The 17,999-nt window shown below is 33.6% G+C and overlaps 2 protein-coding genes across 3 annotated transcripts in view; one reads left to right on the top strand and one right to left on the bottom strand.

Annotated features, from left to right (window-relative positions):
• The first annotated feature begins 995 nt into the window (after positions 1 to 995).
• LOC118735205 (proline-rich protein 12-like) lies at positions 996 to 2,587 on the top strand. Its single transcript, XM_036464854.1, has 3 exons — positions 996 to 1,098; positions 1,563 to 1,693; positions 1,782 to 2,587. Exons 1-3 carry the CDS (start codon positions 1,013 to 1,015, stop codon positions 2,234 to 2,236), a joined length of 672 nt encoding a protein of 223 aa, XP_036320747.1. The 5' UTR covers positions 996 to 1,012; the 3' UTR covers positions 2,237 to 2,587.
• LOC118735204 (protein ANTAGONIST OF LIKE HETEROCHROMATIN PROTEIN 1-like) overlaps positions 1,955 to 17,999 on the bottom strand; it is a 39,232-nt gene continuing 23,187 nt past the window's right edge. Inside the window, exons 2-6 of one of the 2 annotated variants that reach the window (XM_036464852.1) lie at positions 4,938 to 5,208; positions 4,471 to 4,870; positions 4,308 to 4,410; positions 3,810 to 4,248; positions 1,955 to 2,042 (exon numbers count right to left, since the gene is read on the bottom strand). In XM_036464852.1, the coding sequence (XP_036320745.1) occupies positions 4,089 to 4,248; positions 4,308 to 4,410; positions 4,471 to 4,870; positions 4,938 to 5,045 (771 nt within the window). In that variant the 5' untranslated portion in view covers positions 5,046 to 5,208 and the 3' untranslated portion in view covers positions 1,955 to 2,042; positions 3,810 to 4,088. Of the gene's footprint in view, positions 2,043 to 3,779; positions 4,249 to 4,307; positions 4,411 to 4,470; positions 4,871 to 4,937; positions 5,209 to 17,999 lie in introns of both variants that reach the window. The other variant, XM_036464851.1, reaches the window with a different exon arrangement.

Genomic DNA, 17,999 nt, shown 5'->3' with positions numbered 1-17,999 from the left:
TATATACGTTCTCTGTTAGAAGTGTTCGCGATGCAAAGAACTTTCACAAGCTGGTAAAAAAGAACACTCTTAATGCATTTTTAAGTTGCGTCCGCCAATCCATTCGCTTCGCCAAACCGTTCGCTTCGCCAAATTCATTCGCTTCGCAAGTGATAATATCGCCCTAAGATTAAATGAAATTACTGTTTGATTTCTAACCAAACCTATGTAGGTACGTAACTCCATCGCCTAATGGTTTGCCGAACCATAAACATATATTTACACATCCAATTTCGTGAGTAGGTACCTGGTACTCACGCCTTTTTTAAGAAGTTTCACTTCTATCGTGTGTACGGTGTTACACACGCATATTTTTTTTTTTCTTATTTAGTAACGAAATTCCACTTTGTATAAGCCAAAAACTCACCCATAACGCACTTGCTAATTCATCAACTATGCGAAAACAATGTGCCGAATTCCCATGAAGCCCAACAAATGGTCATACATATGTACATCATTGATTTGCTGTTGTTTGTGCATGCCACTCCAGCGTTGGAAAAATGGAACTCGGCTAGACAGAGGCAGGATTCCCATAAAAAACAGGGCTAAATTACTTTACCATATCAATTGTAATTTGAACATACTTATGTACATATGTATGCATGTATTATAATCTAATTGGATTGATTGAATGTTGATTTGTTGAACTAATACGGCGTTTCCACGGCAAGCGAATCACGTGTTTCGCTCTCTCAACTACGAACGGCGTTTACACGTCACATTCGTGTTTCACTTGGCATCTCTGTTTCTTGTTCTTGTTCTTTTCATTTATTTATTGTTTACTGCTGTGAATTTCAACGATGGAGAAAAAATGTAAGATTTTACTTTATACAATTGAAAATTGTGTTGATTTAGTAAATAGAAAAAGTGCCAGTAATTGGGAAGAGGTCAGCGAAAGGGCGCTTATAGAGGTATGGAGCGAAAGGATTGTAGAATTGCGTGGTTGTCGGAAAACAGCCACATACTCTTGGAAATGGCGCAAGATTTGGAAAGACAAGGATATGTATACTCAGTGGTGGAGCTTAAGAACAAGATGCATAACTTGACGACACGGTACCGGTAAATATTTATGATTTGTGTTGTGGTTCTAAATATATTTTTTTTGGATTAAGGAACTACAAAGTAGCTCAGGGAAATGTTTAGTTATTTGCCCACTGTTTTTGGGTTAGTGTGCGGAAAGAGAGGCGGCGTCTCCCTTTATATCCATCCCACTAGAAAGAGCACAATTCAAACTAAAAATTAGCGCTTTCTAAAATTAGCATTTTGACACCGGAAATATAAACTCGGCTAAAAGATTTTTCTGTGCAGAACACCTTTTCATGTTAGCGGAGGGGCCGGAAGCCCCTTTTATATTGTCAAAGCTACACAATATTTATTTGTCATCTATTGAACATATACATATAACTCCGGCTAGGCAATCCACAATATGTTTGCGTAGAACTTATCACGAATCCACGGATGATTATAAAAATCAAATCGCAAATTGATATTAAATTTTTTATTGTATTTTTTATCTTCCACAGAAAGGAGAAACAAAAGGTAGGACCAACAGGCGGTTCACCCTCGAACTGGAATCTTTTTCAAGAAATACAATCCTTATTGGCTCCATATAAAAGTTATCACACAGAAGGTCTATTGGTCGACAGTGTAAATAGTATGTATATAGATAATTTATTCATAAATATTTACCGGTACCGTGCATACATAATTTATTAAATTTATTTACATATTTATTTTTTAAGACATAAACTCCCAGTCGTTGTGTTCAATCCCGGGTTCACCATTGCCATCACCATCAGCGTATTCTGCTTCACCGCTGCCATCGCCATCAATTGCTGCCACTTCGCCGCTGCCATCACCATCCATTCCTATAACTTCTCCGCTGCCATCACCATCCATACCTGTAATTTCGCCGGTCCCATCACCACCCATAACTATAGCTTCGCCGCTGCCATCGCCAAATATGTCGGAAGATTCACCGGCACCATCGACTTCCGCTAGAGCTAGAAGGAAAGAGGAATTAGCTAATTTATTCAAAAGGGTGGAGAGGAATATTGAAACAATTCAAAAAGATATAAAATCTACGTCGGAAAAGTTTGTTTCTATTGAAGAGGAGAAAAAAGAAATTTTAAAATGGTATGTGAAGAATGAAGCTGAGGTGCAAAAGGCACTAATAGAGTTTCTGAAAAGGCCATAAGTTTCAGAAAATGGAATGAAAACAGTACACTTAAGAGTACAGTCAGAGTTAAAAGTTAGTACATATGTATACACCTTATTCTTTTATAATATTCAAAGTGTTTTTGATGAAAAAAGTTTTTCAATAATTTTTTATTAAAATTTTCAAGATTTCAGAATTTTTAAAAACTTTTGAGGTATGCAATAAGAAAGTGCAGGTTCCAAGTGCCTGAAAATTTCCGTTCATTTTAAATAATTTTTGTGTAAACCGTATAGCGTATTTCCTTCCATACAAAAATTCATATTGCATGTACGCTCTCTCTATTATATCTGCGTACACCCTTGTTTTTTTAAACATTCACAATGTTTTGCAAGCTATAATTTTTTTCCAAAAATATGGTTCATGCCTCAAACAAAATCATATAACTCAAATCTACAAGGTGCATACAAAATTAAGAAATATTTAATGAATTTTAATCGAAATTTTAAACTTTTTACTCAGCTTTTTTAAGAAAATTTCTGGTATGCAGTTTTATAGCCCATTGAATTTTAGTACAATAAAGTGCAAGTTTCAAGTGGCTAGAAAATACTGTTGATTTTTTAACAATTTTTTTGTTGACATGCTAGGCATTCTCTTCCATATAAAAAAAAATTCGCTCATACCTTGTATGGAGAAAATTCCTAGAGCCGTCAGCAAAAAAAAAATTATTAAAAATCAACGGTATTTTCTAGCCATTTGAAACTTCCACTTTATAATACTAATAATAATAAAAAATTGCATACCAGACATTTTCTTAAAAAAGCAGAGTAAAAAGTTTAAAATTTCGATGAAAATTCATTAATTTTTTCTTAATTTTGTATGCACTTTGTAGCTTTGAGTTATATGGTTTTGTTTGAGGCATGAACCATATTTTTGTAAAAAAAAAAAAAAAAAAATTATAGCTTGCAAAACATTGTGAATGTTTAAAAAAACAAGGGTGAACGCAGATATAATGGAGCGAGTGTACGTTATAGTAAGCAATAAAATTATTTAAAATGAACGGAAATTTTCAGCTACTTGGGAACTTGCCTTTTATTTAATTGAAATTTAATGGGCTACAAAACTACATACCCAAAAAGTCTAAAAATTCTGATTAGAAAGTTTGAAAAAATTAGAATATATGTATTTGTTGAATTTTTGTGAACTTTATATAAGGTAAGAAACTTTGATTTACATGGTTCTAGTTATATAATGAACTATATTTTGATATAAAATGCTTGAACAAATTTTTTCATGAAAAACATTGTGAATATTATATTAGAACAAAGGGTATGCTAGCTTTTAACTCTGACCATATGTAGTTTGAGTTTGAAATTTATAATAAATAAGTGTAACATTTAACACAGAATGCATTACAAATATTAAAAAAAAATTAACATATACTCAATTTTGTAAGTAACTACACATTACTTTTATTTTCGTAAGTTTATTTTTGTATGCTTCCCTGAAGGATCTATTTTAATTTTTAACTTATAGCGAAAAATGTGTAATAAATGAAATTTATAATAAATAAGTGTAAAGTTACACAAATAAGAAGAAATAGCGTTTCTTATACTTTCTGGATTGTTTCGTTGTTCCGCTAGTACCGCTACATATTCAGGATACGCACGGTTTGCTTCCACAACTTGTAAAGCTTGCATCCACTTTTCATTTATTTTATCTATTCCTTTGCCAATACGCCTGAAACGAGCCTTTAAGTGTCCAAATACGTTTTCCACTACTCTGCGAGATTTAGATAATCTGTAGTTGAAGAGCTTTTGTTTGCGGCTTTGTGAAATATGAAACGGATACGGCTTCATTAGCTTGTCACTTAACCGAAATACCGAGTCCCCAATTATAAAAACCGGTACATCAACATCGGAAATAGTTTTTTTTCAATTCGCTTAAAAGAAAGAACACATTCATCCAATTGTTGCTTTAGAGAAGATGTCTGAAAAATTTGAGAATCGTTGCAGCGTCCTGGGCTGCCGGAGCTAACATATATAAAACGACATCTGGAAAAAACAATAAATAAATAAATAAAGGAACTATTGAAGCCTTTCATTGCTTCTACCTGGCGTCCACCAATGCTAGCAGTACGATTGAATACCATCCCTTATAGTTGTGGTAGTCTGTAGCGTCTTCATTGGGTGGGTGAATCTCAATATGACATCCATCTATTAACGATTTCATTTAGTAAAAATAAAACAATATTTACTTCATAAAAAGGTGCTTACCAAGTGCTCCCATACATTGGGGAAATCCATATGCTTCAAACTCTTGCACCAAGCCTTTAATTTTGTCTTCTGTCAACGGGAAGTTTTTTAAATATATTGGAGCCAAAACTCTCCAGACCTCATTGCAAAAACCCAATAATATTTTGCATACGGTTGCCTTTCCCACGCCAAACATATTTGCGATTGTGCGATACTCGGAAGATGGCCCTAGAGCATATAGAGCTATAGCAACTCGTTTTTCCAATGGTATCGTTTCTCGCATATTTGTATCACTTTTTCGCAGATCTGGCAGTAGTTCGCATAATTTATAAAAAAGTTGTCGGCTAATTCTGAAGTTGTTTTTAAAAAAAACTTCATCTCCTTTCTGACAATCTTTCTCAAAGAAGGATTGAGTTCGTTCCTACAAAAATATAAACACTTATCCATACAAATTGGTTCAAGCACATCCAGTTTTTACAAATACTTACTTTTTTCCAAATTAATCTTCTTCCGGAGCCAAGTGATTCGTTCAAAGCATACAAAAGATCCAATTCCTCCAAAATCAGCAAATGCTTATCCTGGAGATGCCGTAACATACTTTTGCCTCTTCACTCACCCTAGTTGTGGCCAACAACCTCCTCGACATAATTATTTTCTTCACCATTTGAACTTTTGCATCCATTTTATCTTTAATTGTTTATTCTTTATTTATTTTTCTTGCTTTGTTTTGGCAGCTGTCTGTGTTTTGACATCTGTTTTCTATAAAAATTAGAGAAGACAACGATTTTTTCATGATTCGTATGGTGATTGGATCTGAATCACCTACGAATGAAGTGATTCGCTCTCAAAATTTTGTATGGCGAATTACGTGATTCGGTTCATGATTGGGGCGCCAATCACGAATGAGAGAGCGAATCAAGAATAGGAGAGCGAATCACTTGTCGTGGAGACATCGTATAACATTGTTTAGTTTTGTTTCGTGCAGAATTTGCATGAAGCGAAACAGACATTTTTTTTCTGTTATTTATTCTACATGCTACTACAGCGATGTAAAATTAGGTTTCTGCTGCGCAGCGGCAGCTTTTTTCACGAACTTTTTTATGAAATAAAGGAAAAGCTGAAGATCAGTGTATGTATGTATGCCACACCAAGAAGCTTACAGTGAGCATGTGCCGATATCGCAGCAAGCAGCATTTTGAAGTACAAAAAAAAACAAAAACAGTTGCCAAACGCAATACAGGATGTACAGTGTTTGTTTGTTTTGCTTGTACATAAATTTCGCTTTGCGCATGCCTGAAGCTGGCAAAGGTTCTTTTTTTATTTTTGCGCTGTGCTAGCTGAGTATAATTGGCCGTCTCCATAGGATAAAATTTGCTGTCCAGCTGTCATTTTGGTCGCTAGATATAAATTATATCAGTGGCAATATTTGTGTGGGCTTTTTATATCTTGATATAAGCATCTGTGAAATAGCTTCTAAAACGTATTTTTGCCGGATTTAATCACTTAAAAAATTTAGAAAATAGGCTATTTTACAACCAATTACATAATAACAAATATTTTAACCGAAAACAGTTCAATATTTGCTTTTATATTAAAATATCAATAATGTTGCCGCCACGAAGTTTTCATGCAAATGAACATGTAGCTGTCAAACTACCAAATTGCCGGCAATAGATGGCAAGATATAAGCTCTGATATATATTGCTCTTGAAGAGCAATGAGACTATTTATATTCTAACATATGTATCAAGATATAAACTTTATCCTGTGGAGACGGGCAGTAAGAAGGGAAGAGACTAGAGAGAAATATGTATGTGGCTTGTTGACGCTCTCTAAACACAAACGCGTGAAAGCCGAACGGTCTAGCAATGCGTGGTATTGTTGATCAACTTAATACTTTAATTAAACATACTTATTATTAAAATTTATTTTAAATTTTATTGTGGTATGAAATATGAATCATAGAAATCGACCCAGTACATCGGGTTGTTTTGCTCTCACGTTTTTTTGGGTTTTAATTTTATATATATAGTATAGAATAAATAGATATAGATGAAGATACTAGAATCATTACACTTTAAAGCACTCCGCTGGGTATTGGACCAAACCAATTTTTTTAAAGAGATTGAGTCATAGGTATCAAAGTAATTTCTCCGTTTTTCGAAGTTAGCCTCCGAAATCGAGATATGGGCCTTCGAATTTCGAAATAGGATCTTTGGTAAAAAATTGTTTTTTATTATTATATGTAAATAACTAAAAAACTTAGAATACAGTCGTAGACCGCCCTTTGCTCTTATTTAAATGGTTTATAACTTTTTTTTTAAACTTATATTACAGGTGCTATGGAGGGGTAAAGGTCGGGTCTTCGAAAAATTAAAAACCTTATATTTCAAACAATTTCGAATTGATTTTTAAAAAGTTGGTATCGTTGTTAACGTGATAAGACCCCTTCTTCTCTTCTGATATGAGTATTTGAATACTTTGTATGTAAAAATTTAAGAAACAATATTTAAAAGGAAAAATACCTTTTTTTATAAAAAAAAATATTTTAAACAAACAAATTACCAATCGATTTTCAAAAAATTGGTATCGTTGTAAACGCAATCAAACCTTCTTTCTTCTGATATGCGTATTTGTATACTTCGTGTATGAAAATTTGAGAAAACACTCTTAAAATGAAAAAATACCTGTTTTTTATAAAAAAATTACTAACCGATTTTTAAAAATTTGGTATTGTTGTAAAGGCGATTAAATACACTTTCTTTTGGTATGCATATTTGATTACTTCGTATATAAAAATTTAAGAAACAACACTTAAAAGCAATAAAATACCTTTTTTTATAAAAAAAATATTTTGAGCAAAAAAATTATAAACCGATTTTTAAAAAATTGGTATCGTTGTAAAGGATACCAGAAAACTTATACTTTCTTAATCCCAAAAATTTCTGTTTATATACACAAAGAAAAAAATTTTATTAATAACATTTTTTCCCTCTATAGAAACTCCTTGCCCCTTAGTTAAAAGGCTGGCTACGCCCTTGTATACAAAAAAATTAAAGTATTTAAACCGTACATCATACGGTCAGTTTGTTCTTTTAGAGCGCATACATGGTTCCAAAATTACGATTCCAGTATCTTCATTTATGTATATTGTAACTATCAATATCTTATAAAGAGAAGTGTAAAATTTTTGTTATCTAAAACTAATAAAGTTAGAAGGACGAAATTCGAGGATGTGGTAGTTAACATATTAGTCCTTGACATATATTTTTTTTCAAAAATAAATATTGGAAATTTCCCAGGATATTCAAGGATACAGTTTTAAATGGACATTTTCAATACTTATTCGTCCTGGTGCACCCAAAAATTGTTTTTTTTTTCTATTTTACAGATTTTTTCCTTTTGATTGATACTCATATTTTTATTCTACAATGCAACGAATCTTTTGAATAATTTTTTTATTCAATCATATTCTAGAAATTTCAAAGTCCTTTTAAAAAAAATCCTGACGTCAGAGAGAAAAACTAAAAACGCAGTTTTACTATATTTGGCCCCCAGTTTTGTGAATATATTGATTTTTTCGTGTGTAAAATTGAATGTCGCACGGTGTTATCATTAAAATCGTTTCAGTCGTTTAGGAGGAGTTAAGCCACCAGAATAAGTCTTTTACATACAGACACCCTTCGACATTTTACCCGATACAAAAAATCAGCGAAAAAAATTCTCAAACGGTAACTTATAGCCATTTAAAACTTGTACTTTATGATACTGAAATTAAGTGAACTACAAAACTGCATACTCAAAATCTGGTGCCATTTGATGCAAAATGAACTATATTTCTATAACAAATTTACAAAAAAATGTGTTATGAAAAAGAAAAAAACGCTGTATTCTGGCTGTATATATTTACAGAAAGGTAAAAGTTTCAATATGTTTGGAAAGCGCCACGCCCCCTTTTCCAGTAGCCTCAAAATCTCTATACCAATTTCCAGGAGACTACCTCAAATACTTCCAGGGATATACGGTATGAAAAATTCGGTATGTATGGGTGATGCCACGCTCCCTTAATATATCGAAAGTCTGCAGAAGGTGTCCAAAATTTCAAAAAATCGGTACTACCGTTCGCGAGATCACCTCTTATAAAAAGAAGGAGCTTCTCTTTATATAATTAGTGTAGGTAACACAGGGCAACACCGATTTTGATGCGGCAAATGTTAAAGCTGGTTTTTGATAGGTTTTTTTGTGCTGATTAAGAATCCGTAAGTATAAAGTTTCCACCAGCTCCAGATTTTGAGAAAAATGGGATGAGAAAAAATACTGGAAAATTATGCAATTACAAACAAACAATGGTGTAAAAATCAGTGTTAGCTGTTCAATAAATGACTATAGGTGACCTTAGGGTCAAGGTGCAGGAATGGTATTTTCAGGGATTGAAGTCAGAAGTCCAAGCCTTCTATCACCTTTTGCTTAATTGCGGTAGGCATTCACTTCACAAAATCAGTTATTCCTGGTCAACAAATGACTATAAGTGGCCATCAACCAAAGGTGCAGGAATTTGCAAGGATAGTATTCGAGATTTTTAGCTTTAATCAAAGTCTAAGGGGAAGGTTCTACCATACCTTGTTTCTTTGCTAGAACTTCTCAAATGTTGAAAAACGCGATTTTTTGACACTTTGAGCTCGTCTTTCTTAAAATCTGGAGCTGATGGAAACTTTATGCTTACGGATTCGTAATCAGCACATAAAAATTCGGCAAAAATAGCGTTAACATTTGCTGCATCAATTTTTTCCCACTTTTGTTGGCCTGTGTAATAAGTATTGTTAAACATCCAATACCCACATGTTTGCGCCACCTTCAAACACCTTTCGAACTGTAAAACAATGACTCGATTCTATTCTACTCATATCTATAATACGGGTACCGAATTTAAAGCAAATCGGACCGTAAATAAGATTTTTTGGAATAGATCGGTATCTGGACCACCTATCAGAAAAAATATCCTATATGTTAACCCAGGATCTGACCGTAAATAAGACTTTTTCGAATAGATCGGTCCCTGGCCAACTTAACGGCAAAAATGGATCTTATATGCTAATCTAGGCAAAAGGCTACCAACGAACCAAATGAATTTTTTTGGCGCCACCTATCGGAAAAATAAAAACTTTGTGCACTCTTTCTTCTAAACACCTTTCCAAAAAAGCAGCATCCATTCGAAGCGTTATGAAACATAGGAGAAAATTGTTCCCAATTGATTCATGCTTCCAATGAATTTTAAAATTATCCGAAATTTTCCAGGCTTTCGTCGAAAAAATTCAAATTTTTGACGTTCTTCCGGATTTTTCCGAGTTTTCCAATTAGAATTTTCTATTTTTCCATTCGAATGCCATTCCGAAGGAGTTGTACACAAAATTCCATACAAAAAGTCAATTTTCGATTTTTCCAATTTCCGGACTTTCCCGGAGGGTTTTCCCAAAATTTTCTTTCATAAAAACCTTCTCCTGGCAATTATAATAATAATAATAATAATAATAAAATGGCGCTTACACATAGGTTAGTGTTTGGACGAGCTTCTCCTCCGAGTTGTGGCGTGCGCCTTGATGTTGTGACACAAAGCGGAGGGACCTACAGTTTTACGCCGACTCCGAACGGCGATTGTATTTTTATGAGAAGCTGTTTTTCATGGCAGAAATACACCCGGAGGTTTACCATTGCCTGCCGAGGGACGACCGCTGTAAAGAAAAAACCTTTTTCCCATTTTTTGTATGATGTTGCTTTGACCAGGGCTTGAACCCAGGCGTTACGGAGTGGAGGCGCGCACTGCTTACCACTACACCACAGCGGCCGACCTTCTGGAGATTACGAACAACTAAAAAAAAAGTTTTGCCAAATCGGCCCAACTGTTCTCAATTGATGAATTACTATAAATTTTTCACACCATTTTTATATATATAGATTACTGTGCAATACGCCCTAATATTTATACATACATATGTATATCATTTAAGAGAAGATATTTCGCTGCAAAGCAACGATTACACAGGTCCACAAAAAAAAATCGATGAAAGGTTCCTTTGACCAAATCTAGTCTGTTATACGTTTTTGGTCCCTGAACACGAATCTGAAGTCCGTTTTACTCCATCACGTCTGGATTTTTTTCTAAGCTCAAAAAACATCTCGGATTTTACGTGACAGGGAAAATCCCAGGTGTTTTTTGAGGTTAGGAAAAAATCTAGACGTGATGGAGCAAAACGGACTTCAGATTTGTGTTCAGACTAGGTTTGGTCAAAGGAACCTTTCATCGATTTTTTTGTGGACCTGTGTGATTGATAACAACAATTGATAACATCACTGTTTGTCCGTCACTATTAGCTGTGCTTGATTTATAAAAAAGGATTAATAGCGAAAATGTTAAAAAACGGCGATTTTTGTGAACGCATTATCAAATTGAAGTGCATCTAAGGTTTCTGAGGCGTTGTTTACTTTTACTTGAGAATTGCCAAAATCGGAACGTGCCACATTTGTTCGCTACATCGTGATGTGATAAAAAAGAAAAGCTGGCAGCATTCCGCAAGGTTGCAGAAATCTTTCAAAATATGTGCGAAAAATATCTTACACTGTCAAGCAAAAAAAATTGCCAAAACTCAACGCAATTTAAAGCAACTTGAATCTTGCACTTTATTATACTAAAATTTATTTTTTTTAGATTCTAATTAAAATGTTTGCAATTTAGGTGAAACCTTGCAGATTTTTTAAAATTTTTGTACAAATTTTGATCCAATACCTGAGATCTACCACATTTTTTTGAAATCTACCACATTTTTTTCCAGATTCTACCACACAAAATTTTTTGCAAGTCCGATCACTGGTAGTAGCATGCAGAATAAATAACAGCAAAGAAATGTCTGTTTCGCTTCATGCAAATTCTGCACAAAACAAAACTAAACAATGTTAGTTCAATAAATCAACATTCAATCAATCCAATTAGATTATACACTCAGAAAAAAGTCAGCCAAATATATTCCTCTCAACACATGATTTGGTAACTATAAACAAATAATGTAACTATAACCAAATCATGTGTTGATAAAAACATATTTAGTTGACGTAACTAAACTCTTTTCTCAGTGTAATACATGCATACATATGTACATAAGTATGTTCAAATTAGAATTGATATGGTAAAGTAATTTAGCCCTGTTTTTTATGGGAATCCTGCCTCTGTCTAGCCGAGTTCCATTTTTCCAACGCTGGAGTGGCATGCACAAACAACAGCAAATCAATGATGTACATATGTATGACTATTTGTTGGGCTTCATGGGAATTCGGCACATTGTTTTCGCATAGTTGATGAATTAGCAAGTGCGTCATGGGTGAGTTTTTGGCTTATACAAAGTGGAATTTCGTTACTAAATAAGAAAAAAAAATATGCGTGTGTAACACCGTACACACGATAGAAGTGAAACTTCTTAAAAAAGGTGTGAGTACCAGGTACCTACTCACGAAATTGGATGTGTAAATATATGTTTATGGTTCGGCAAACCATTAGGCGATTGAGTTACGTACCTACATAGGTTTGGTTAGAAATCAAACAGTAATTTCATTTAATCTTAGGGCGATATTATCACTTGCGAAGCGAATGAATTTGGCGAAGCGAACGGTTTGGCGGACACAACTTAAATATGCATTAAGAGTGTTCTTTTTTACCAGCTTGTGAAAGTTCTTTGCATCGCGAACACTTTTAATGCCTTCTCTGCCCTTTAATTCGCTTCGCCAAAATCATTCGCTTCGCAAGTGATGATACCGCCCTTATTAATTTTCTGATATACATATAATTTATTTATTCATTTTCCGGTAACACCACCTTATATGAATTCGCGCTTCAAGCATCCATAGGAACGGGTTGTAATGGAAGTAATTGTATGTTTAACAAATAAATGAAAATGTTCAAAATGCAATCAATAGATCCCTACGAATTCGCCATTACCAAGGCACTTAGTAACGTACGCACTTTTGTTTGCAAAATGCATTTATTTAAGATGAAAGAACAAAAATTCCTTTGTTCGGCATTTATTCTTACTCGCTTTCTATCTTCCAAGGCGAATTCATATATTCTTATCACGAACTCATATATTCATGTGGTAGCAAGAGTATGAAAACATAAAATTACCTTATAAATTAAAAGCATAAGTATCACATGTATGCGTAGTCCAATTCACGAAATCATTACATCGATCTGAGTAAAAACTAAGTGCGTGAACTCTATTTCGCGTTAATTGAAATCATGAAATGGTGTTCATTCATTCAGTTTCTACTCAAACGCATGAAATGATTTCATGAATTGGCTTACGCATAATGGAAGTAAATGACAGAATGAAGAACACATCATTTTGACATAATGCAAGCACAAAACGTTGGTTCAAATCAATCCACAATCAAGTTGGACGTTTTGCACACAAACATTGCAATTTTGTGAGCAGTCTCATTGTAAAATCTCGTTTTTACAATTTCATAGTTTCGTTATACAGTATATTTTGCTTTGCTGCCTTTATGCTTAAGTGCACCTTTAAGATACCTACCCCAAAAAGGGGCATCAGAGCCGTTATTTGTAACATTTGTAAGGAAACTGCTCCGATAGATGCATTCAACATACCTGCACATTGGGGATACCTGCCTTAAAAATTGTGCAACTAGTATCAATTATCAAAGAAAGTATTACGTTTACCTGCACTGGCCCTACAACTACCTAATTTTACAAGCTTTTATTTATTTTGCTCATCTCGCAGAACAACGAAAATGGCTATCAATTTATGTAGTTATATAGATAATTAGATACCATTCGGTAAAAATTTCGCTTGCAGTAATTTCTACGTGGTAAGTGCTCCTCCATTACTTGGTCTCATAGGGATTCGGGTACCTTCCTCATTGAAGTAGTAAAGAAAATTCGCTTAAGTACCTTTTTCGGTTAAGTGCACAAGCATTTCGTACAAAGATGGATGTGCAGCTAAGCAAAATATACTGTATATTTATAATATATAACGAAAGCACGTACGTATTTAGGCTGAGTTATCCATTTTCGGTTATTTAGTGTACAAAATAAACGCAAATTAAATGAGTTTGTACAACATGGCCATTAATGTAGCGATAAGTTGTACAACTTGACAGAAAATCCAAAATGTTTGGTCTTTCATACAACCAAGACATAAATTCATTCAACAGGCCCACAAACGGTGCAATCTAGAGCAAAACAACACCAAGTTGAATCAACGGTCATTACGTTTATGGCTTTATTTAGTAAACATCGGGCGAAAATTTCAACTGCTCCTGTAACACTACCTTATATAAATTGGCCTTGCTATCATCCTCACATATGTTCATCAGAGTATACAAACGAAGGACGAGTTAATACAAGGAGATAGCGAGAGCACAAAAACTACTCTCGAAAATTACACGACAATGACAAACATGAACAAATGTACAACAAACACATACACCTTTATTGCGAATGTCGACTGGCAGTAGATAAACGACTATTAAGCGATTATCGATTATCGATGCTATTGCGAGTGTCGCTTAGTCGCTCAGTTAGCGACTGTGAATACTTTTTAATCGCTCATCCTTCTATTGCTATTTTTTAGTCGTTGGAGTATGCGTTTATAAAATTTGCATAAGAAAGTGGAACTATAATGGATAAAAAGTAAGTCAATTGAACTGGAAGTTGTAAAAAATTGTGAAATATACATATCGTCGCTGGAATAATGAAATAGTGTAACATGAAAAGTATAGTTTTGAGAAAAACGAATTGGAAGTTTTTATAAACCATTACAAACCATACAAATACAATTTCGTTTTTCGGGAATAAATTAGTGAGCCAAAGAGATATTTAAGAAAACTAAAGATTTTTCTAATAGATTAAAGGATTGTCTATCCAATGGTGCAATTATCGAATAATAGTGTATGTGGCATTTACACTGTTTCTTTATTCGAGCGACGATATGTATGTATGTGTCTGAATTACAGATCAAAAATTGTAAACAACAAAAGGCAACTTGCGCGGTTGGTCGTGCTGATGCAGGAGAGTGAAAAGGCAAAGGAATTTCCGGAAAGAGTAGGGGATGAAGCTCCGCTTCTATTGGGAAAGATACATATACAATATTTCTTGTGCATATAACTCTGGCTACGCCACAGTGTTTTTGCGCAGAACCAAAATCAAAAGTTTACAAAAAAACTTCATTGAATAGTGCTCGAAAATTTGAAATTTTTATTTTGAATTAAAGTGGAATTCTTTCACTACACTTGTATGTTAAAAGTTTTTAAACTCGGGTCACGCGTTTGGACACAAATACCCAACATCATTGTACAAATAACCGTACCGTATTTCTTAAACTTCCATAAAGTTTATTAATGAGGAAAACACCTTTTCCTGCAAATCATGTAAAGCCTAACAACCGTGAAGCATCGGGAACGCAACTTCTATTCATAAAACTCTCATATGTATGTGCATACACTTCAGCTTCCAACTCCAAGGGATCCGACGAATCTCGCAATTCCCTCCTTGCTTTAGCCAACTCTACTAATCTATTAGCTTCCACATCATCTTCCTCACCACTAAACCATATTTCAACTGTGTCCATTTTTTAAATTTTATAATAAAAGCAATTATTTTAAAAATGATGTAAATAAAACACTAAAGAAACAAATGTAAACAAACAAACAGCTGTTTACAATTCTGTCAACCATTCACAATAGTACAAACTTTTATCGATCAAGTTACACAATAGCAAAATAAAAGATGATCGACTCGATCGACAAATTTCTATTCTACTGCCAGTCGACACTCGCAATAGGGGCCATAATTTTTGACAATCAGTACAGTTCGCATTTATATCAACGAGCGGCTTTGCTAGCTCTAATTAGATTTGTTTTCGTTTGTACTACATATGTGCTTATATACATTAGTGTGTCCATTATTTACCAAGTTAGTTTTTTTTTTTGCGGCACCCTCTTAATTTTTAGTTTATGACTTAAAAAAACTATCAGACTCAAATAAGCCCTTAATATTCATATTAAATGCTGCCACAAAGACGATGAATTTCCTATTTAAATAACATGGAATTTTTGCACACTTTACATTTAATTACATATTTTAATTTACATATTTTATAGGAAATTAAACTCTCTACAAAAATGCTGTCTTGATGATTTTTCGATAAATTCACTTGTTTAAAAGTTATTCAAAGTTAAAGTTGAACTTATAGTAACTTTTTAAATTTTTTCACTCTGACCGGAAAATTATTTTTATTTATATAAATATGAATATTTTATCGCTGAAAATATTAAATTTTATTTGTATTATATGTAAAGTTATGATGGAATATCCAGAAAAATAATGGAATATCTGGAAAATAATGCGACTAATAGTTTAAGTTGTTCAAAATTTTGCAATTTATTGGGAAAAATGTGACAAATTAAATATAGTTTTTAAAATAAAATTGATTTATGAAATTTATTTTAATAAACATTCCTTGGTGACACTAGGACATTTTTTTATATGCACTTACAATTTGAATAACATACTGTTTCTGATCTTCATGCTTAGCTACTATATTGATATATTCTTCAGTCAGTTTGACAGCTCTCTCTGCCATATCATTGACTACTCGAAGGTGTTAAACAACTTCTAAGCCTCTCAAATACTCGGGATTCTCTGACCATTCACTTTGATCTGATTGAAGAAAGTTTGTGTTAATACCAAATCTTTCAAAAAATTTCACAGAGTTAGAATCAATAAAGTAATTAATGTTTTTGTTCAGAAACCATTTAAAATCGTCTGAGTTAAAAATAAACCGTTTAGGCAACTCAAATTGATTCTCATCACTTGATCTCAAAGCCTCAACCATAACTGATTTTTGAATTTTGCTAAAACTGTTTCCGATAATTGTTGATCGATTGCTCGATATTTGTATATTGTATTTTAATGAACTCAAGATCCTAGTTCGGTGCAATTGTAGCTAAAGGAGCAGTATACCAGAATGGAACATACACAAATACGATAAACAAGGAAATTTCTAATAAGCTTTTCTCATATTTCTTAGTTAAATCAAAGCAATCTCGAAAAATATAAATTTTTAAACAATAAATTGCTTTGGACATCCATCGAGCATGATGGAATGCTCCAGGTTTATAAAATTTGATACTGTCAGAGCCCATTGTGCGTAAGACCTTACTTAGTTCCAAAAGTTCTCGATAGTCATCACGTGGTAAAAGAGTATTCAGAAAATCATCAATTTTTGTCGTAACTTCCGGTATTTTATCTGGTAGTATCTTCTTTATTTTATTTTTATGTACAGACTTATATTTTGTTTCATCGATAGAACTCCATTGATTTTGAAATTTTTTAAATAATAGTACATTTGGCCCGATTGTACCTGGCATTTTAGTAGAGAATACGCAAGATAGTACTAATTCGTAGATGTGATGTCTGCACGGAAGGTATAACAAATCTTCTCCAAGTTAACGTCCTAGAATCACGGCAGCTCCATTTTTCCAACCGAGGTTAGAATTAGTAGTATCGCAACAAAGCGCTTTAATGGAGTTATTTAAACTCCATTCACAAATAGTGTTAAAAATTTCATCTGCCTGAGTAGAACCACATCCATCAGGCAATGCAGGCACAACAAGGAGTTTTCCTTTTCCATTATAATTAATTAAAATAGGCAGTCTTTCAATTCTCTCACACGTCATAGTACCAATTTTCCGTCCCAGTGTATAACAGCAGCGTTAACTTCAGTTTCGTTGAAGAGAACTTTAATTTTTTAAGCCATTTTCTCTCGTAAATTAGTTCTTATCTCATGAAAAGAGCTTTTATTTAATACGAGATTACGTGGATCAATTCCCATAGCTGGTGCCAGAGCTGAAACAAGACGAACTGATTCTCTGTAAGAAATATTACAGCTGTCGAACGCCGCAACCACATCTTCTGTAAGAACGTTAATAGTGCCTCTAAGATTTTTTGATTCATAATACCACCCAGCTGCTTCAAATTCGGACAAAGAAGTTGATTGTGTGTTGCTCAAACTTTCTCCACTAGAATTGATTTCATTGACTGTTCGTGAAGTACTTGGAGTATCTAAATTTGTTAAACGATAGAATTTAATAATATTTTAAATGTTTAAAAAGCATTAAATCTTACCAGAGATTTTTCTGGGCTCGTTACAACGTGAGATGTTGCTGTGAGTAAATGAGTTGAAGAGGAATTTTCGGGGAATTCGTCGTTAAGTTGAATCTCAGTATTAAGCTCAGGAGATGAAATGAGAACACCTATAATTTAATTTAGAATTAATACATTTTAAGGAAAAATTTAGTTTCATTTCATCGTCATTTTCAAATTACCAGGTACCGGCGACAAGTCAATATTCGTTGAATTAAACTTCAGATGTAACATCCTCTGAGTTCGTTGATCAATCAAAAACTCTGCTGTCTCTTTATCGATCATTGCAAAGGTATTACCAGAGAACGTTTATAACTGAGAAGGCGCATTTTCTCTGTGAACT

This window comes from Rhagoletis pomonella, unplaced genomic scaffold, assembly GCF_013731165.1.
Source record: "Rhagoletis pomonella isolate Grant_MI unplaced genomic scaffold, Rhpom_1.0 Rhpom_scaffold_00003, whole genome shotgun sequence".
Classification (NCBI taxonomy): Eukaryota; Metazoa; Arthropoda; class Insecta; order Diptera; family Tephritidae; genus Rhagoletis; species Rhagoletis pomonella.
The sequence above is the reverse complement of the archived record's forward strand: the minus strand, read 5'-3'. Positions and strand labels throughout refer to the sequence as shown.